Source organism: Macaca nemestrina, chromosome 2 (genome assembly GCF_043159975.1).
Source record: "Macaca nemestrina isolate mMacNem1 chromosome 2, mMacNem.hap1, whole genome shotgun sequence".
In the NCBI taxonomy this organism is placed as follows: Eukaryota; Metazoa; Chordata; class Mammalia; order Primates; family Cercopithecidae; genus Macaca; species Macaca nemestrina.
The window spans coordinates 92,497,252-92,519,686 of record NC_092126.1 but is presented as its reverse complement, the minus strand read 5'-3'; the positions used below and the strand labels follow the sequence as shown (position 1 = coordinate 92,519,686).

At 39.5% G+C, this 22,435-nt stretch overlaps 1 protein-coding gene and 1 non-coding gene across 6 annotated transcripts; one reads left to right on the top strand and one right to left on the bottom strand.

Moving 5' to 3' along the window:
• Positions 1-283: 283 nt before the first annotated feature.
• On the bottom strand, positions 284-22,425 carry LOC105489967 (NADH:ubiquinone oxidoreductase subunit B5). Of its 5 annotated transcripts, XR_011619915.1 has the most exons (8): positions 22,267-22,425; positions 12,151-12,239; positions 11,160-11,226; positions 10,170-10,231; positions 8,403-8,509; positions 4,339-4,482; positions 4,116-4,233; positions 284-901 (listed from the first exon to the last, which is right to left on the bottom strand). XR_011619915.1 is itself a non-coding variant. In XM_011755143.2 (7 exons), the coding sequence occupies exons 1-6, from the start codon at positions 22,388-22,390 to the stop codon at positions 4,362-4,364; spliced, it is 570 nt and encodes a 189-aa protein (XP_011753445.1). In that variant the 5' UTR covers positions 22,391-22,425; the 3' UTR covers positions 3,896-4,233; positions 4,339-4,361. The 5 variants fall into 5 exon arrangements, 4 of the variants coding, with proteins under 4 accessions (XP_011753445.1, XP_011753444.1, XP_070947399.1 ...); XM_011755143.2 differs by lacking the exon at positions 284-901 and having other exon boundaries at positions 3,896-4,233; XM_011755142.2 differs by lacking the exon at positions 284-901 and having other exon boundaries at positions 3,896-4,482.
• LOC112428065 (small nucleolar RNA U13) lies at positions 12,337-12,440 on the top strand. Its single transcript, XR_003019932.2, has one exon. It is a non-coding gene; the product is annotated as a small nucleolar RNA U13 (small nucleolar RNA).
• Positions 22,426-22,435: the final 10 nt, after the last annotated feature.

Sequence of the window (22,435 nt, the reverse complement as noted above, 5' to 3'; positions counted from 1 at the left end):
GGCCCTTGCTCCTTACCATGGTTCCTGAAGTGCTGGTATCATTCCACAACCCCGTCCCTGGTCCTGTTGCCCTGCCGGGCAGGCTGCTGGGACGTGGGAGCTGGTTTCCGCCTGGGTGAAGCTCCCCCATGGCATGCCTTGGATGCTGGGTCTCCTCCAGCCCTGGGGCTCTAGTCCCACAGGCAAAGGAGATGATAAATCTGTTGTCTCCAATCCCAGACAAGCCCCCAGAAATGTTGCAGGATTTTTATGGAATCAGAGAGACTGATGGGGTTCATGAGGATATTTATTATTTAGGTGCACTGGCCCAGTCAGATTAACATCCAAAGGACTGAGCCCTGAACAAAGAGTTAAGCTACCTTTTAAGCATTTCGTGGGGTTGGGGGAGATCTGTGCAGGGGAAGCATAATACAGAAGCAAGAAACAAAGACAGTTATTCAATCGAGATATGCATTACATCATTTCTTACTTTTCAAGGAAAAACATGTTTTACAACTTGGGTTTATCTGTCTAGTGACCTTGCAGCTGCACAGCTAGGGAAACATGGTCTTCACAATGCCTGGGAAGGGAGGAGAGATAAGGCTCACTAGCCACAGAAAAACAGGCAGTTAATTTTTAAAGGACTCCAGCTCTTTATCTTTCTCAGGGGGAATTGAGTTTTCTTACGTACAACTGAGTTTCTGCTTACACACTCTAATCTCTTTTAATGCCTGTTCCAACAAGAGTGAGTTCTTGAGAGACCTGGTTCTTTAAAACAGCGTGTGGTACCTCCTCCACCTCTCTCTCTCGCTTTCTTGCCACGTGATGTGACTGCTCCTGCTTTGCTTTCTGCTATGCGTGAAAGTTCCTTGAGGCCTCCCCAGAAGCCGAGCAGATGCTGGTGCCATGCTTCCTGTACAGTCTGCAGAATTATGAGCCAATTAAACCTCTTTTCTTTATAAAATACCCAGACTCAGGATTTTCTTTATAGCAACACAAGAATGGCCTAACACACCATCTAACAAGGGATTCATAACCAGAATATATAAGGAACTCAAACAATTTAATAGCAAAAAACCAAATAACCTGATTAAAAAATGGACAGGCCGGGTGCGGTGGCTCACACCTGTAATCATAGTACTTTGGGAAGCCAAGGTGGGTGGATCATGAGGTCAGGAGTTCAAGACCACATTGGCCAACATTGTGAAACCCTCTCTCTACTAAAAATACAATAAAAGTTAGCTGGGTGTGGTGGTGCACACCTGTAATCCCAGCTACTCACGAGGCTGAGGCAGGAGAACTGCTTGAACCTGGGAGGCAGAGGTTGCAGTGAGTCGAGATAACACCACAGCACTGCAGCCTGGGCGACAGAGTGAGACTCCGTTAAAAAATAAAAAAATAAAATGGACAAAAAGGCCAGGCACACCTAAATTCCCTGCACTTCGGGAGGCTGAGGTGAGCAATCACTTGAGCACAGGAGTTCAAGACCAGCCTGGGCAACATGGTGAAACCCGGTCGCTATAAAAGATACAAAAAAATTAGCCGAGTGTGGTGGCACTTGCCTTTGGTCCTAGCTACTTAGGTCATCCTGCGGTGGAATGATCACTTGAGCCCAGGATGCAGAAGCTGCAATGAGCCCAGATCACCTCCAGCCTGGGTGACAGAGTGAGACCCCATCTCAAAAAATTAAAAAAAAAAAAAGTTAAATAAAGGGCAAAAGATCTGTACAGACGTTTCTCAAAAGAAGACATATGAATGGCCATTAGATATGTGAAAAAATGCTCAACCATAATTAAGGCAATGTAAATCAAAACCACATTAAGGTATCATCTCACCCCAGTTAAAATGGGCATTTTTTAAAAAAGAAAAAAAAAAACCATGCTGGTGAGGATGTGCAGAAAAGAATGCTCATCCACTGTTGGTAGGAATGTACACTAGTACAACCATTATGAAGGTTCCTCACCATGAAGGTTCCTCAAAAAACTACACATAGAACTATCATATAATCCAGCAATCCCTTTGCAACCTGTGTCCATCAACAGAAGATAAATGGATATAGAAAATGTGATATGTATGGACAATATTATGAAAAAGAATGGGATTCTGTCATTTGTAGCAACATGGATAGAACTGGAGGTCATTATGTTAAGTGAAATAAGCCAAGCCTAGAAAGACAAGGCCGGGCGCGGTGGCTCAAGCCTGTAATCCCAGCACTTTGGGAGGCCGAGACGGGCGGATCACGAGGTCAGGAGTTCGAGACCATCCTGACTAACACGGTGAAACCCCGTCTCTACTAAAAAATACAAAAAACTAGCCGGGCGAGGTGGCGGGCGCCTGTAGTCCCGGCTACTCGGGAGGCTGAGGCAGGAGAATGGCGTAAAAACCCGGGAGGCAGAGCTTGCAGTGAGCTGAGATCCGGCCACTGCACTCCAGCCTGGGCGACACAGCGAGACTCCGTCTCAAAAAAAAAAGACAAATAGTGAATATTCTCACTCATATGTGGAAGATAAAAAAAAAAGGATCGCGTGGAAGCAAACAGTAGAAAGGTGGTTATGAGGCTGGGAAGGGAAGGGGAGAGTAGGAAATTTAGAAAAGTTGGTTAATGGCTATAAGAATACAGTTAGATACAAGGAATAAGTTCTAGTATTTGATAGTACAGTAGGTAAATTATAGTTAACAATAACATATATTTATATGTTATCTTATTTTGAAATATAATTATATTTTGAAATGTAGTTATCATAAGTTATATAACTCATACTATATTTCAAAATAAATGTTCCTAACACAAGGTAGACGTCTGAGGTGATGGATATCCTAAATACCCTGATTTGACCATTATACATTGCACACATGTATCAAAATAGCATATTACATGTACAAGTACATTATCGATAAAAATAATAAAGGTATTTGTTGAATCAATGGCCTGTGTCTTTTCAATTCACTTGTGTGTTTAGGCAGCAAAAAATTATTTCTCCATTTGGTTTTAAGTGGAGACTCACTGGCCTGAATCTTAGGAAACCTGGATTCATTTTTACTTTTATGAAGAATGTAAAACATACTTGTAAGATGAGATGCATTGATAAGCTGTTACAGGTTTGAAAATCCTGAGTGCTTAAGCTACAAAGCCATTTTGGAAGTTGAAGTGTAAATATTTTAAATGTTTATTTTTGTAAATGCTGAGTTTGTGTTTTTTTTTTTTTTTTTTTTTTTAATCTGTTTATTTTATTTCTCAGTGATCTATCCGAGTTTGTGTTTAACATCTGAGCCTCAGGTTTCTAATATGTAAAACTCAAGAGTAATACTACCTCGTAAGTCATTTTGAAAATAATGTTGGCTGGGCGCCATGGCTCAGGCCTGTAATCCCAGCACTTTGGGAGGCAGAGATAGGCCAATCACCTGAGATCAGGAGTTCAAGACCAGCCTGGCCAACACAGCGAAAGTCTTTACTGAAAGATACAAAAATTAGCCAGGTGTGGTGGTGGGTGCCTGTAATCCCAGCTACTTGGGAGGCTGAGACAAGAACTGCTTGAACCCAGGAGGCGGAGGTTGCAGCGAGCCAAGATCGCAGCATTGCACTCTAGCCTGGACGACAGTGCAAGACTCCGTCCAAAAAAAAACATGCAGTTATTTAATATAGTGCCTAGCAGACAATAAATACTTAATAAATGACAGTCATTTTTATCTTTTACTCACATTTTATAATCTCTGCAGGAATCATATTACCTAGTACAACTACTTCCCCAGTGTTTACAAAATAGGACTCTAAGGGATCTCAGAGATTGCATCTAGGAAAAGAATGTGTGTGTGCATGTGTGTGTGTGTGTGTGTACATGTCTGTGTGTATGTGTGTAGTTTAAAAAAAGAACAATACATAGCAAAAAAAAAAAAAAAAAAAAGAAACATGAAAGCATTATAAACTTTAAAATTTGCTTATTGAAAATCTGTTTATTAAGGAGTTAACATTACAGAGTTGGTTCAATGCTTTATGGAACTTAAAATCCTGAGTTGCACCTCAATAATACAGACATCTACAGTACAGGCATTTGTACAAAATACTACAATTACTTGTACTTAACATAATTAAACTTCTTTTCTATAACTTCCATTTGTCAGGTAAATAAAACACTAACCTTTCAAAGTTGCTACAACTTTAGGAGTTTACAAATTCCTGTTTCTCCAGTTTTTATTAGTACATTTTAAATCTTCTTTGTGGACTGGAAGCCAAACTCCCTAAACGAAAGCCTCAGTCTGAACCAACACAGAGACAGTAATGTCAGAAGCTCGTTTGTTTTTCACGGAGAGCAAAAATACAGAATATATTTACTAATTTATTTTCCAACAAAGAGAACATACTTTGTATTTGGAGAAAAAAATGCTTAATTGTCAGGAGTTGCTTTTGGAGAATGATCAATAAGTTCCTTATCAATTGTCTCATAGTAATACCAGGGTCCATCTCCTCTCATACGCATCAATCTTCGTACTTCCAGCTCCTTCAACCTGTAACAAATGGAACAGCAATATTGACATCCCAGCACTTCCAATTATAAATTTAATGAGCCATTTCCATAAAGGACAATCACTAGAGTCTGCTTTTGTGTAAAGTATAATGTCCCTCCACAGACCTTTATGTAGGCATACATCTGGTATACATCTATAAGCAAAAGTTGGGACTTAAATTTTTGACTTTTATTATGTTGCTTATATAGGGAGCCATCAAACAATTTTTTTGTTTGTTTTTGTTTTTGTTTTTTTTGAGACAGAGTCTTGCTCGGTTGCCCAGGCTGGAGTGCTATGGCGCAGTCTCAGCTCACTGCAAATTCTACCTCCTAGGTTCAAGTGATCCTCCTGTCTCAGCCTCCCAAGTAGCTGGGGCTACAAGGGCCCACCACCACGCCCAGCTAATTTTTGTATTTTTAGTAGAGACAGGGTTTTACCATGTTGGCCAGGCTGGTCTCTAACTCCTGACCTTGTGACCTGCCTGCCTTGGCCTCCCAAAGTGCTGGGATTACAGGCGTGAGCCACCGCACCCGGTCCACCAAACAGTTTTTAACACCAAAACATTACTCGAATTGATACCGAATTCTCTCCTTCACTGTGCCTGCACAGATCACTTTCATCTGAATTGTTACAGTGCTTTTCCTATCTTCTCACCTTTTAGATGCTAGGAGAGTCATTTATAGAATGTCTACTATTATGGTCATATGCTGTGCTAGGAATTAACATATGAATAAACTTTCTTGGAGTTTCACATCTTGTGTCTGCCCATCGCCATTAGGACAGAAAGCTTTCTGAGAGTAGAACTGGTTTTTTATTTGCCAGCATTATACCAGGCCCGGTCAACATCAGACACTCAGTCAATATTTATACAAACATAAATAGAAAGCAAGAAAAATCAAGATCAAGAAAAACATTCTCCAACTCTAACATCTACTTACTTGTTCTTGTTCTTCACAAACTGAATACTCTCGTATTTTATACAGGTGCTTTCCCACTTCAATATCTAAGTCTTTGCACAATCACACATTCCTGAAGCAGTGCCTTCTCCATCAAACCTTCTACTTTCTGTTTTTACAGAATACATATTTTTTCATAGGACTTAAAATTTATCACAGTTAAATAAGTCACTTTATTAACCTCAACCAGCTCACTAACCCTATGGGAGATTATATGCCTTTGTGATGGTGTATTTAGCAGGTATCATTTTTTGAAGGATTAAATAACATCCTCTTTCTGGTCTACTCTTTAGAGTATAACTACCCAAACCATGAGTAATTAAAATATTTATCAACATGAGACTAACTGGTTAAATTATGATTCATCCACATAATGAACTACTATATACCTGCTAAAAAGAATAAGGAGAATCTGTATGTAGTAACATGGGAGGAGATACTACATATACTGTTATGTCAAGGTATAAAATAAGCATGTGTAGCACTTTCCTATTTCATTAAAAAATAGTAAGCTGGGAGCAGTGGCACATGTCTGTAGTCCTAGCTACTCGGGAGGCTGAGGTGGGAGGGTCACTTGAGCTCAGGAGCTCGAGTCCGTCCTGGGCAACACAGCAAGTCCCCATGTCAAAAAAAAAAAAAAAACACACACACACACACAAAAAAGCCAAAAACAGGCTGGGCAAGTTGACTCATGCCTGTAATCCCAGCACTTTGGGAGGCCAAGGCAGGAAGATTGCTTGAGCCCAGGAGTTCAAGATCAACCCGGGCAACAGAGCAAGATCCCATCTCTACCAAAACAAACAAACAAAACCCCCAAACAATTAGTTGGGCATGGTGGCCAGCACCTGTGGTCCCAGCTATTCAGGAGGCTGAGGCTGGAGGATTGCTTAAACCCAGGAGGTCGGTGCTGCAGTGAGCCATGACTGCAACACTGCACTCCAGCCTAGGCAACAGAACGAGATCCTGTCTCAAAAAAACAAAAGGAAAGCACAAGTGAATATTAAAAAAAAATAATTTTGGATTTATATATTTACTGATTTAATTATCATCAGAGATCTCTGTATGACACAAAATCCCAAAAGCCAAAGACTGGCAAACCTGACAATAATTAAATGAGTAAATACATAGAAAGTAATTAAAACACTGATACAAAATGTATTAAAAATTTTATTAGCGGCCAGGTACAGTGGCTCACGTCTGTAATCCCAGCACTTTGGGAGGCTGAGGCAGGCAGATCACTTGAGGCCAGGAGTTCAAGACCAGCCTGGCCAACATGGCAGAACCCTGTCTCTACTAAAAATACAAAAATTAGCTGGGCGCGGGGTTGGGCGCCTGTAATCCCAACTACTTGGGAGGCTGAGGCAGAAGAATCGCTTGCACCCGGGAGGCAGAGGTTGCAGTGAGCCAAGACCACACCATTGCACTCCAGTCTGGGAGACAGAGCAAAACTGTCTCAAAAAATAAAAGGAAAAAAAGAAAATGCTCTTAGTTACTATTACAAATTTGTCTGAAAATATAAAAACACTTCTGTGTTGCAAAAATTTCTACACTGCCAAAAGACAACATATAGAGAAAGAAATACACATGGCCAGGTGCAGTGGCTCATGCCTGTAATCTCAGCATTTTGGGAGGCCCCGGAGGGTGGATTGCTTGAGCCCAGGCGTTTGAGACCAGCCTGGGCAACATGGTGAAATCATGTCTCTACAAAAAACAAAAATAAACTGGTCATGGTGTCATACACCTGTAATCTTGGCTACTAGGGAGGCTTGGGTGGGAGGATGGCTTGTACCTAGGAGACCAAGGCTGCAGTGAGTCAAGATCATGCCACTGTACTCCAGCCTGGCCAACAGAGCAAGACTTTGTCTCAGGAAAAAAAAAAAAGAAAGAAAAGAAATACACACAACTAACAGATATATGAAAAAACTACTCAACTTTACAAGGAAATATAAAATTGAAATGATGAGGCAACATTTTTCAATTACCGTATCAGCAAAATGTTTCACTTTGATAAATTCCATTACAGAGAAACATGGAAAACTGAAACATGGAAACTGATGAAGAAACAACTGGTGCAACTTTTTGGAGAAGAGTTTGGCAATATGTACCCAAAGTTTAAAAGCATGTGCTATTTGGCTTATCAATGCCACTTCCAGAAATTTATTTTCCAGATATGTTACATAAATATGCAAACAATATGGGAGAAAATTAAACACAGCAGTATGTATAATACCAAAAAACTTGGAAAGAACCCAAGTATCAGCAATAGGGGACTGGTTAAAATAATACAGGCACTCAGCAGCATAAGAGAAGGGAAAAAATATATATGTCTAGTTTTTTAATATGTAAATAAAATATAATATATAAGAAAGAAAATCCACATAGCTTTCCATAACAGCATATATCCCTTTCTTTTTAATGGCCACATTACACATTTCATTGCATGGATATATCCATCCATTTGCTGCCCAGCTGGGGCAACAGAGCAAGACTTCAACTCTAAAAAAAAATTTTTAAATTTTAAAAAGAACTCCTTTTAATCTGACACATATCTCCTAATAGTCTCCTTGTCACCAGTTTATAATTTTCACTCCAAACAAGCGAATTCTATCTTTACCCCCCCGCCTTTTTTTTTGAGACAGAGTCTCGCACTGTCACCCAGGCTGCAGTGCATTGGCGTGGTCTTGGCTCACTGCAACCTCCATCTCCTGGGTTGAAGTGATTCTTCTGCCTCAGCTTCCTGAGTACCTGGGATTACAGGCACATACCACCATGCCCAGCTAATTTCTGTAGCCTCCCATAGTGCTGGGATTACAGGTGTAAGCCACTGCATCTGGATATAAATTTATCCTTTTACATAAAACATTCTATAGTGCTGAAATAGTAATAGTTTTATTAATTTTTTTTTTCTGGTGGTTGGCAACCCTAGGAAGATTTTCTTTCCCACCAACCCCTCTTTTTTCCTACCGTAATTCAGCCTTTTCAGCTTCAATCTGAAGGACGGCCATTGATTTTTCATAAATCTTTTCAGGACTGTCATAGAAATTACGGGCAATCCATCTCGATATGGGATGCTACAAGAGAAAATTTGTTTAATATTAGTCCATTTCTGAATAATATTTTGCTTTTCTAGTTGACTATTCTTTAAAATGATCATCTCAGTTAGATAAACCAATAACATCTAGTATGATGTTATTTGATTTATATCTAGTATGATTTATATATATATATAAAAAATAATTTTAACAGATTAGGTGGATACTATTTTTGTCCACATTTTAAAGATAAGTGAATTGCACAAAGTTACGTAGCTAATAAATGGCAGCACCTGGACTCAAACCAAGTCTGACTCCAAAGCTATGTGCTCTTTTCCATTACACTATGCTGAGCATCTTAGGTGGCAGATTCAGAAGCCAAACCCAGGTTTTGGTAATTCAAAAATGGGGCTCTTTGTACCAGTTAGCATAAACGAACTAATTCTAAGGCCTGCCTTAAGATTTAATGGTTTAAGATTTATATTTAAAATATAATTCATTCAGATAATAAAACATGATGGGATAATAAGACATTTTTAGACATCTCTCTGTGTAAGGCATTATTTATAGGTATTCCATGAGTTTCTCATTTTGTTTTTATATACTGTAACAAGATACAATAAAAGACATATTATTTCTTCTGGTCTTCCCTATACCTATGATACGAAACATTTTAGGATTCAAGATGTTAGAAGTACTTTGAACAAAATTTCCCATGAAAATCTAACGTTTATTGTCATTGACATTTTCATTCTTTGTTAGAGGACTATAGTTTCGTTTTTTTTTTGGGACATACTCTATTCAAGGCTCATGATAACACTTGTAAACAAATAACAAAATTAATTTTGGGTTTTGGTAGCAGTGGCAGTATGGCGTAATGACCAACAGTGCAGGCTCTGGAGTCAAAGTTGCCTGGGTTGAAATAGTGACCCTATCTAGACAGGTCACTGAACTCTTTTAGCCTCAGTTTCTTCATCTCCAAAGAGGGAATAATAATAGTACATTTTACATGGGATGAAATAATGTTTGTAAAACACTCAGCACAGTACCCATTACACAGTAGGTGCTCAATAAATGACAGCTAGCATTAACATTGGTGAAATCTTTCCTAAGGCATTGAACTTAGGATAAATTATGTTAGTCTGTTAGGCTGAGAACACACTGCAATCATTCTTTAAAAAATTGTAAAGCTTAAAATGATTTTAAAAAAATTAAGTATCAAAACTAGTTGTTTATAAAAAGTATGCAAAAAATGTATCTACTTGATATAAAAAATGAAATATAAAACTCTATCATGGCTGGGCACAGTGGCTCACACCTTTAATCCCAGTACTTTGGGAGGCTGAGGTGGGCGGATCACTTGAGGCCAGGAGTTCGAGAAAAGCCTGGCCAACATGGTGAAATCCTGTCTCTACTAAAAATACCAAAATTAGCCAGGATCACACAGCAGACACCTGTGATCTCAGCGACATGGGAGGCTGAGGGATGACAATTGCCTGAACGCGGGAAGCAGAGATTGCAGTGAGCCGAAATCGTGCCACTGTATTCCAGCCTTGGCAACAGAGAGAGATGCTGTCTCAACAAAACAAAGCAAAACAAAACAAAAAACCTGACTATATCATAATTGCTGAATTAAGATATTAACTAGTGCATTGACAAGGCACGTAACAGTATGTAATTGTCAATGTCCTATACAAACCTTATAATATTCCCAGTGTTCTGGGATATAGCCTTCTGGAATTTCTGCTAGTTCAGCTTCACCTAATAAGAAAAAATGGTTATGTTCAACTTCAGCATGAGGAGTTTAAAAAATTAATTCTTCACCATTAAAGTAATAAAACCAACTTCTTGTGGTTTTAAAGGATCCTTTAAAAACTTTGTACCAATGAAGATATCTAATATCTTTAATTCACTTTAATCTGGTTGACAATCAATTCATTTGTTAGACATTTTTAGACATCTCTCTGTGTAAGGCATTATTTATAGGTATTCCACAAGTTTCTCATTTTGTTTTTATATACTGTAACAAGATATAATAAAAGACATATTATTCCTTCTGGTCTTCCCTATACCTATGATACGAAACATTTTAAGATTCAAGATGTTAGAAGTACTTTGAACAAAATTTCCCATGAAAATCTAACGTTTATTGTCATTGACATTTTCATTCTTTGTTAGAGGACTATAGTTTTGTTTTTTTTTTGAGATGGAGTCTCGTTCTGTCGCCCAGGTTGGAGTGCGATGGCACGATCTCAGTTCACTGCAACCTCCACCTCTCAGGTTCAAGTCATTCTCCTGCCTCAGCCTCCCGAGTAGCTGGCATTACAGGTGCCCACCACCACGCCCGGCTCATTTTTTGTATTTTTAGTAGAGACGGGGTTTCACTATGTTGGCCAGGCTGGTCTCTTGAACCCCTAACCTCATGATTCGCCTGCCTCGGCCTCCCAAAGTGCTGGGATTACAGGCATGAGGCACTGCACCCGGCCGAGGATTATAGTTTTATATGTTCTAGGATGGATTAAAAAATTCTTAGTTCAGGTTGAGATTTGGTTATTTTAAGATAAACTGCCATGCTTATGCTTAAAGAGCTTTTCATTACAATATCCGTAATTTCTTTTTTATATTGATGTACATATGTTTAAAAATTTTTCCAATCTGGTGGTGCTGGCAGGGGATGGAAGTGACTTACCAATGAATACATTCACCAGAGTTATGATAATTACTACTGGAATCCCAGTCAATGCAATGTAGAATCTCTAAGATAAAAAATAAAAAAATGTTTCTCATGACCGTTTCGTAACTCTCCCCACACACAAATCATCCTCATGATATGATTTCCTCATATTTCTTATAAAATAAACTTGCCAAATTGGGCATACAGTACGAAATTATTAATTTCTGTGATTTTACTTTTTGGTAAAGCAATGTCATGAAAGAAAACAACACGTTAAGAACAAAAGTGTAAAAACATCAGGGTGATTTCTATCACTAAACAGGATTTGAGCTGGTCATAACAAGAAAAGCAAGGGCTCAACCAAGGAGATGAAAAAGGTCATTAAACACAATGGAAGGGCAAGAGAAAGTTTTAAGGTCAGTACTCAAATGATGATTCAGAGCTTTATCTACAGTGGCAGATGGTTCAGACAATCTCCCATTTTCTAAGCCTCTACTTTGTTCCTATTGAGCCTTGAGACAGAAATACAGTCAGCATTCTAAATAAGCAATGTAATTATATTATTGCTAAATTAAGATGGCACTATAGATCCCTGTTACCCTCTGAAATCAGTGTTCTTGAGCAACATATAAATATAAAACCATATCCCAAAATAATGTAGCTCCTTTATTTAAAAAAGTCTTTCAACAAATTCTTTGGTCATTTAAAGAATATTTTAGTTATAGCAACACAGATTCTATTTCGAAACGCCATAGTCTTCAAAAGAAAGGAATGGTTCATGTTTTACCTCCATTTAGTGTAAATCCTTTTGTGAAGAAGGAAAGCTTCACTAATTTAAAGAGAAATTCAGTAACAAATCAGACTTTACAATCTCAGTCTCTTCTACAGAAAGAAATATAAATTTACAAAATAAAATATTTCATAAAATGAAAGATGTTTTCTAAAGAGGCAAAAATTTTTTCCATTACATGCAGAGACTCTAATTCAACAAAAAATTTAAACTTACCAATAACTTCAAAAACCGGATGTCATAGAATCTAGAAGGTTTGATGACAAATAGTCTTTTCCCATGGCCTCCACTGTGTCGAACAGGAGCTGGAAATATTGAATTACCCTGTTTTATACAAGGTTCATATGGGTATACTGTTATATTCTGAGTTAAAATCAGATTATAAAGAAAAAAAATACAAGGATCCTTTTGCAGATCATAAGCAGGGTGACTGGGTTTTCACATTCATGTGTGAGATATGCCTCCCTCAAACCTTGTTATGAGGTAGGCACATTACTCATCTGACATGAAACAAAAAGAAAATATACATTCTTAGATGTTTAATATAAGATTTTAAAATGTCTTATTTGAGTAACAAGGCCAGGTCAGATAGGATATCTTTAAACAAAGATGGATCTACTGTTCTAAAGCATAACTTTCCTCATTTTAATTCAAAGTTAAAGAAGTATCTAAATAATCATTTTAATTTGTTTCAATAGCAGGCCGAGAGGTTAGCTACTTAATGAGCTGTTTATCTGTGTCTCCTCTGCAACAAATATTTGCTAATGCTGCAAAAGAAATACATTTAATGTAAATTATTCCATTATGACATTTCACATGACACATTATCTGTATTATATGTATTATTATGCTGCAAAATAGATGGAAAGGACCAGAGTATTTATTCAACAAATCACCAGCAGGAATTAGAACTTGTTATCAAACTACACACTCTAAAATATCTTGATAAAATCACATGGTAAACCATTGCTGATTAAGAATATCCTCTTCAAGTCTCCCCCCTGAGAGAATTTAATCAAGCCTTGCTGGAAGTAAATTGAGGCAAAATTTCACTTCTGGATCCTCTTTTTACATTCTTCCTCTTGAAGGTCTGGAAGGATCACTACAGGCATTCCAAGCCCTTTGCACGGGAACAGGAAAGGATCTAGCTGTTACTTAGAAACTGAAGGTTCCTATGTTTTCACTGTGTAACTACTCTCAAGGATATTTTGCATGTGAGTCACTGTGGAATAAAAAACTTTAATTTCCCATTGAAGGAATTTCAGTCATAATAGATGTCAGAAAGATCTGAATCTTTTGTTCATGTTTAATATCTAGAAAGGTGTCCCCTCTCCTAAAATCTGTATTAGGCCCAGATAACATCTTATCTTCCAAGATGCCAACATTCTTCCCAACCATACGAGATCTTTCCTACTTTTGAATTACTATACATTACTGTGATGTGTATATTTGTGTTCACTGCTGCCACTTTTAAGTATAAATATCTTGAAAGCAGGAACTATCTTCTTAACTTTGGTTAACACCTGAAAGCAGCTTGCAGTGAGTTTGGGAGGTAGAATCACAAGAGAAATTAGAAACTGGCATGAATTTACTATATATAATTCATACTACTAAGGCTTTTTAAAGAACAAGATTAAGAGAATTTGACAAAGTAAGTATGGACTTCAGCAAATCATCTGAAAGATACATAATAGAATTTTTTTGTGGACTAGATGAAGAAAAAGGGTTGGATGACAGTACAAAGTACTCATTAATTCAATACATATTTAATTGCATACTATGTGCAGATCCTATGCTAGACCAATATACGGTCTAAGAGGGATATATATCTTGCTGGGAGAAATACACAATACACAAATAATTACAAATCTGTAACGGTAACAAGGGAAAGAAATAGGATACAGTGGCCCAGAAGAAAAGTTCCTATTTGGACAAGATGTGGGGGCTAGGAAGAGGAGACATTATAAGCTGAGAGAAAGAGCAAGTTAGAGAAATTTGTAATGGGTACTTGATTGACTGTAACCAAAAGGTACTGATTAATTATTGCAGTAACCTGGCAAAGGGATCTCTCAAAAGTCCTGCAGCATCAAGGTTTTTATGAATGGCTTAGATGAGGTGGATACAGCATTCCTGACTTGTCAAGTCTTAGAAACACAAAGCTACTGCTACAACACAAAGAACTACTTAGAAACACAACTACTTAGAAACACAAAGCTACTGCTACATCATCAGTGGCTAAGACACTGATGAAACAGGGTCCCTAAAGAGTCTTTACACACATTACAAAAGGCTGAATCCAAAAGGATTCGATGTAATAAGGTAAGTGGGTTTCCACCTGGAACTCCCAGAAATTTAGTTGCTCACAAAAAAGCAAAAGGCCAATTCAATATTAATCTGATACACTAGAAGTACAGGGTCAAAACAGGATGATCTTCCCTGTCCCTTATCCCCTGACTACACCTGCAGAAATGTGTTCATTCAAGAGCATACTCTCTTAGAGGGACAATCTATTTTCAGCTTAATATTAGGTTGGTGCAAAAGTAACTGCAGTTTTTGCAATTGAAAGTAATTGTGGTTTTTGGCCGGGTGCGGTGGCTCATGCCTGTAATCCCAGCACTTTGGGGGATTGAGGCAGGCAGATCACGAGGTCAGGAGATGGAGTCCAACCTGGCTAACACGATGAAACCCCGTCTCTACTAAAAATACAAAAAAAAAAAAAATAGCCAGGTGTGGTGGTGGGTGCCTGTAGTTCCAGCTGCTGGGGAGGCTGAGGCAGGAGAATGGTGTAAGTAAACCCAGGAGTGAGCCTAGGTTGTGCCACTGCACTCCAGCCTGGGTGACAGAGCGAGACTCTGTCTCCAAAAAAAAAAAAAAAGTTTAATGCATTTAGTAATGTGAACAGCTTGCTCTTTCTTTACACATATTACCCAATTATTAAACAATTAGTCATGTCACTAAAAGTCCTAGATAACTTATTAATATTGTTTCAAAGTATATTTCATAGCATGTAACTCTTTTTTTCTTTTTTCTTTTCCAGAGACAAGGTTTTTCACTATGTTACTCAAGCTGGTCTCAAACTCCTGGGCTCAAGAGATCCTCCCACCTCAGCCTGCGGAGTAGCTGGGATTACATCACGCACCACCACAACTGACTTGCACTTAACTCTTTTTAAATGTTTTGAGCCGTCATGATTTTTGATGTAGTAGGGCCATCTGCTTAAATCTAAAAATATTAGTGTGTAACCAGGAATGGCGGTACATGCTTGTAATCCCAGCTACTCAGGAGGCTGAGGCAGGAGGATCACTTGAGACCAGGAATTTGAGGCCAGCCTGAGCAACATAGCTAGAGCCTTCCCCCTAAAAAAAAAATTAAATTATAGGGTGAACATTGCTTACAATGAAGTGACTACCAGGATTTCTGGAACCCTGATCCTCCTGACACCAAAAATAGGCATCTTTCACTGCTCTCTAAAGCCTGAAATTTCTCCATTAAGTATTCATTAATTTCATAGGCCCAAGGCCTCAATAACTAATTTTTTAAAATGCAAATAGCCTCAGAAAAGTTACTAAGCCTTTGACGATTGCGATTTTTATAAGAATTGAATAAGATAATGTAGGAACTTTTTGTGTATCAAAGACAACAATTGGGCTGGGCACAGTGGCTCACACCTGTAATCCCAGCACTTTGGGGGGCCGAGGCGGGCAGATCACTTGAGGTCAGGAGTTCGAGACCAGCCTGGCCAACATGGTGAAACCCTGTCTCTACTAAAAATACAAAAAATTAGCCAGGCCTGTAATCCCAGCTACTTGGGAGGCTGAGGCAAGAGAATCGCTTGAACCTGGGAGGTGGAGGTTGTGGTGAACCAAGACTGTGCCACTACGCTCCAGCCTCGGTGACAGAGTGAGACTCTGTCTCAAAAAAATAAAAAAATAAAAAGACGACAACAATAAAAATTGGTCATTTTCTTTCCGTCATTCCCAGTAAAGGGCACCACCATCTCAATTACCTTGGATAAAAATCTCAATCATCTTCCGTGCATCTATCCTTCATTCATCATTTGCCAAGGCCTCTTGATTCTAAGATTTAAACTCTCCATTTCATTCCATGCCTTCTTTACCTTACTGGCCTAGGTAATCAACATACCCTATAAGCCATCCAATATTCAGAAGCATCTTCCTAAAACACACTCCTGATATTGTTCTTCTGCTATAACACTCTGTTGCCTACAAAATCAAATGAAGATACTTTGGCTTTGTAGTCAGTCCCTCCCCTCCCCCAATTTGGTCCCAACTTTCCTTTATTTGCCTTTTCTCCCAACACCTACCTGCCCCAAGAGTCATATATCTAATAAAAAAAACTTAACCTTTACTTTTCTGCCAGTTCCACCAATTAAAACTATCCCTTTAATTCGGTTAAAATGCCCCATCTATTCCATGTCTGGATTAACTCCACAGCACTCTTGTTTATATATTCATATTAATATTCTTCACATTTTTAAAAACCATAAGTTGTGCATATCAGTCTTCAATTATAAATTAAATTTACCTGCAGCTGAGGGGAGAAATTAGCTCATTTCTGGAATTACACAATCTCTGATGTTTAATAAATAATTTAATTAAATAGAATAGCTTTATCTGCTAATTTTCTGAGAAAGGTTTACAGAGGGTGATGGAGAACATGACAGTACTAGACTTTTAGGAAAGATGAGGCTATAGGAATTTGTAGAAGGCTAATGCCAGGACTTCAAAGGCACAGACAAAAAAAGAAAAATCAGACAAACTGGACTTCATGAAAATTTAAAAATTTTGTGTCTGAAAGGACGCTATCAGCAGAGTAAAAAGGCAACCCACAGAATGGGAGAAAATATATGCAAATCATATATCTGATAAGGGATTGATATCAGAACACATAGAAAACTCAACAACAACAATAAAAAACCAAATAATCCAATTTAAAAATAGGCTGGGCATGGTGGCTCATGCCTGTAATCCCAGCACTTTGGGAGGCTGAGGTGGGGAATTTCTTGAGCCCAGGAGTTTAAAACTAGCCTGGTCAACATAGCCAGATCTCATCTCTACAAAAAACTTAAAAAATTAGCCGGGTGTGGTGGTGTGTACTTGTCATCCCAGCTACTCAGGAGGCTGAGGCAGGAAGATCACCTGAGTCTAGGAGGTTGAGGCTACAGTGAGCTATGACTGCGCCATTGCACTTCGGCCGGGGTGACAGAGCAAGATCCTGCCAAAAATAAACGAAAAAATAAAACAGGCAAATAGCTTGGCAGAGTGGCATGTACCTGTAGTCCCAGCTACTTGAGAGGCTGAAGCAAGATTGCTTGAGTCCAGGAGTTCAAGTTCGGCATGGGCAACATTAGGGAGACCTCGTACTCAAGATAAAAAATAATAAAATAAATAATAAGCAAAGGATTTGAATAGACATTTCTCTAAAGAAGATATATATACAAATGGCCAAGAAGCAAACTAATTAGGGAAATGCAAATCAAAACTACAATGATATCATCACATACCCATCAGAATGGCTACTTTGAAAAAACCAGAAAATAACAAGTGTCAGAATATGGAGGAATTGGAATCTTTGCACACTGTTGGTAAACAAAGGAATGTAAAATGGTATTGCTGCTATGGAAAATAGCATGAGGGTTCCTCAAAAAATTAAAAATAGAATTACCATATTGTGGAATCCTAGTAAGATACATAAGCAACAAGTAAGGGGCCCCAGGAGGAGGAAAGCAATTCTGCTGAGACACGGCTAATCACAGGCGACGCACGGGCACAACATCCTGTTCCCAAATACCTCATTCAACACATAGCCCCAGCAGAGTGACCTTATCTGCACACCTTCTCTGCTCATAGTCCCGTCAGTATGACCCTATAAAACTTCCCTGTAGCCCCTGATTCTGCAGATAGCCCCTTCTCTGCTGTGCTGCCCACTGTTCCCTTGCAACTTTATCTTTGTATTTTCTCTAACAAATCTGTCCTCTTTACCTATGACTGTCTTGGTAAATTCTTTTACCACCCACAATGCCAGTCCCAGCCAGTGACACCCATGACACACATGACCCAGCAATTACACTTCTGCAGATACACCCACAAGAATTGAAAGCAGGGTCTCAGAAGAGATATTTGTACATCCATGTTCACAGAAACATTATTCACAAAACAAGTCACACTCAATGTCACTGATAAGTTCTTGGAAACTGTGACTTTAAGTGAAACCACATACAGCAGGTCCTTAAACAACATCATTTCCATCTTTATTATAGGTTCTGAGGGTTGCAGTTTCAAAAGCCAATGATGTTAAGTGAAGCTTTACAGTAATTAAAATCTGCAAGTGCTTGGGTGTAGGCTCACAGCTATAATCCCAACACTTTTAAGAGGCCAAGGCAGGTGGATCACTTGAGGACAGGAGTTCGAAGGAATTCTTAACAGAACCCATTTAGGATTAAACACGTTTTATTGTGGGTATGAAGAAACTCCCCAGGCCTCCACAAACAAGTTTACTGGGGGTCTGAAGGAACTTCCCAAACCTCCATGATTTAGCAGGAGACAAGATAAGGGTAATCACCCCAGTACCTGGACCCATTTAGATTAAGTAAATTTACTAAGGCTCCAGAGGAAGGTCTTCAGGACTCGGACCTTAATTATCGATTTTAAAAACTTAGTCACTTATGTCTTTAGATGAGTGCACACTTACATGTAGACATACAGCTTAAAAGGTCTATGGGCTCTGGAAAACCGTAATTTTAAGTTGGTCTGGCGATAATTTCCAGGACTTCTCCCTGTAACCGGTTACAGGAATAAAAACTCTCTCTGGCCAGGCGTGGTGGCTCATGTCTATAATCCCAGCACTTTGGGAGGCCGAGGCGGGCGGATCACCTGAGGTCAGGAGTTCAAGACCAGCCTGGCCAACATGTTGAAACCCCATCTCTACTAAAAATACAAAAATCAGCCGGGCGTGGTGTGGCATGCACCTGTAATCCCAGCTATTTGGGAGGCTGAGGCAGGAGAATCCCTGGAACCCAGGAGGCGAAGGTTGCAGTGAGCCAAGATCGCACCACTGCACTCCAGCCTGGGCAACAGAATGAGACTGTGTCTCAAAAAAAAAAAAAAAAACCCCCTCTTCCTCCCCAGTTCATCTGCATCTCATTATTGGGCAGCAAGAAATAGCAGCCTGACCCTCAGTTTGATACGAGAACACTGGAAGCCAGGGGTTGCGGTGAGCCAAGATCATGACACTGCACTCTAGCCTGGAAGACACAGCAAGACTCTGTCTCAAACAAACAAACAAACAAACAAAAAACCTGAAGCAACCCAATTGACAGATGATGGATAAGCAAAATGGGGTAAATACATACAATGGACAATGGACAATTCAGCTTTAAAAAGAAGGAAATTCTGACATATGCTACAACATAAATATGCCTTGGGATATTATGCTAAGTGACAAATATTTTATGATTCTACTTACATGAAAAATAGAGTAGTCAAAATCATAAAGACAGCAGAATGGTGGTTACCAGGGTCTACGTGGAAGGGGAATGGAGAGTTACTGTTTAACGGATACGGAGTTTTAGTTTTAGCATATGAAAAAAGTTATGGAGTCGGATGACGGTGATGGTTGCATAGCATTAGGAATGTATTTAATACCACTGAACGGTGCACTTAAAAATGGTTAAAATGGTAAATGTTATGTGTACTTTACCACAATTTTCTTAAAGATTACTGCTGCCAGGCACTGTTGATTTTTTCCACTCTTCACAACTACCTTTTGAGGCAGGTTAAAATTCTCATCTTTTTTAAAGAGGAGGAAACGCAGGTTATGAGCAATTAGGTGTCTTCCACTTTAGCTTCCAAGATGTGATGATCACAGACATGGCTTCTAAATTCTAGAGCCAGAATTTGAAGATAGGCAGTCTATCTCCAGAGAAAACAAGACAAGACAGGTTGTCTACTACACTAGAGCTTACATTCTTGTAGGGACAGATACAAACAACCATATAAGAGATTAAAACCTTTCATATCACAGTGACAGATGCAAAATACCTTTGAAAGCAGGTACACAGCAGAAAACACAGTAACCTTTAGTAAAGATAGCTATTAGATCCTTCCCTGCTCTGACTGGAAAGGGCGCAGAACACGGTAATGATTCTTTGAGAAGCCCAAGAAAGGGCAATAATGTAGAAAGAGAAACTAGGGGTGAAATTTTGCTGCAGTTTATCTCCAGCTAGATTTGATTGAATACTACCAGGGCGAGTATTTGAAGTATTTGTATTTGGCTATATGAGGATATTTGTAATCAGAAAAGACTTAAAAGGCATTTTCATCAAGGAATGTTAGCATATGTAATTTTGTAACAAGTTCAAATTCCTGCTGGAAATCTGTTAAATACCACTGGTTCTTTGCATCATGTTTCAAGCAAATCCCTATGTATATTGCCTCATCCTGTGGAGTGGCATAATTCAAATTAAATTGGGAGAATAAGGGTAAAAACAGAACAAGATATTTTGAGGCTGGAGACAACTTTTTGACTTTAAAGTTTCACTTCCTCTTTACCTGTTTCTAATGCACAGGGCAAATAGCTCACAGTATATATTTAATGAGGAGGATTAAATAAATTAATACTTTAAACCCTTAAAATGATGCTTGAGGTCAGGTGCGGTGGCTCACGCCTGTAATCTCAGCACTTTGGGAGGCCGAGGTGGGTGGATCACGAGGTCAGGAGTTCGAGACCAGACTGGCCAACATGGTGAAACCCCATCTCTACAAAAAAAAAAAAAAAATTAGCCCGGCACGGAGGCATGCACCTGTAAACCCAGTTACTCAGAAGGCTGAGGCAGGATAATTGCCTGAACCCAGGAGGCAGAGGTCGCAGTGAGCCAAGATCACACCATTGCACTCCAGCCTGGGCAACGCAGCAAGACTCCGTCTTGAAAAAAAAAGGAAAATGATGCTTGACACATAACAGGTGCTCAGTAAATGTTGGCTGTCATTATCATTTAGTACAGTGACACATTATTTAATAATTGAGTCAGTTTCCTCATCTGTAAAATGAAAATAACATTGTAATTTCTTTGCACAGTCTTTGAGATAATAAAATGCACCGAATACCAAGCATTTGATGCTTTGCTATGATTATTCACACCGCCATAATGCAACTCACTAGGTCCAAATAACCCTGTTAAGACTGTATTGGTCAGATGCAATGGCTCACGCCTATAATCCCAGCACTTTGGGAGGCTGAGGCAGGCAGATCATTTGAGGTCAGGAGTTCGAGACCAGCCTGGCCAACATGATGACACCCCATCTCTACTAAATATACAAAAATTAGCCAGGCGTGGTGGTGTGCACCTGTAGTCTCAGCTACTGGGAGGCTGAGGCAGGAGAATGGCTTGAACCCGGGCAGTGAGCCAAGACGGTGCCACTGCACTCCAGCCTGTGTGACAGAGTGAGACTGTCTCAAAACAAACAAACAAAAAGACTGTATTATGACTTTCCTGAGACCTAGGCACTTTTGCCTTCAAGGGCCCCTTCCTCTAAGTTACCAAAAATCGTATGTTATGACTGCATTGGTATAAAATGAATATAATACAGGCTAGATTCGTTATCATATTCATAAACATTATGATCTTTTTAAAAAAGAAATTTAAATTAAAACACTTTCGTGGACCCCTAAAACTATCATGAGTTCAGGCAGGTGAATCGCTTGAACCTAGGAGGCGGAGGTTGCAGTAAGCCAAGATCGCGCCACTGCACTCCAGCCTGGGTGACAAAGTGAGACTGTCTCAAAAAACAAAGAAAACAAAAAAAACCTCTCTCCCCCCCCCCAGTCCATCTGCATCTCATTATTGGGCGGCACCGTACTTACTGTGCCTAAAGAATAAGTTGGCCCTGAGCCTCTTTACCTGTCTACATATTACCTGTCTTCATATTCCTTAGCATAGGTGGGCTTCTCAGCAACATGACTTTGCATATGTGGGACTAGAACCCAGCCTTTGGGCAGGTGGAACGCAACAATAAGCTTGTGACCTAGAGATACAGGTCTCAGCTCTATAGCTTCCTAGACTCAGCTTCATCCGCAAATTAGCATTGAGATGGTGAATAACAACGTTTTAGAAATGCTAATAATGTAAACGCGATCGATCTGACTACTTCAGGAAAACCCCTCCTATAGCTCGCGCTCCGTCTCTCCTCTCAAGCCCCAAGCCGACAATTTGTCCCGGCTCCCTCCGGATCCCACCAAGGTCACCCCGGAAGCGTCCTCTCTTTTCTCGCCCTGCACCCGCTTCACGCCCGTTCTCCCAAGGCCAGCACCCACCAACAGCCTTCGGAAAGCCACGAGTGAGGAAGCCCCCAAATCCGAGTCGAGTGCCAAGGGAGCGGCCAGAAAGCGCTGCCACCGCAGTAACCGAAACCCGACGCAACAAACTCATGCCCGCCATGGCTACTACGAGCAACAGGAAAAATGGGGGCGGGTCACGGAAGCT

What these genes read in the sequence shown, in the direction of transcription:
- LOC105489967 (XM_011755142.2), bottom strand. Translation starts at nt 22,390, where the DNA reads ATGGCGGGCATGAGTTTGTTGCGTCGGGTTTCGGTTACTGCGGTGGCA. An exon ending in TGGCTTTCCGAAGGCTGTTG is followed by an intron (nt 12,240 to 22,266) that starts GTGGGTGCTGGC and finishes CAATATTTCCAG; the next exon opens with CTCCTGTTCGACACAGTGGA. An exon ending in TCCGGTTTTTGAAGTTATTG is followed by an intron (nt 11,227 to 12,150) that starts GTAAGTTTAAAT and finishes TTTTTATCTTAG; the next exon opens with AGATTCTACATTGCATTGAC.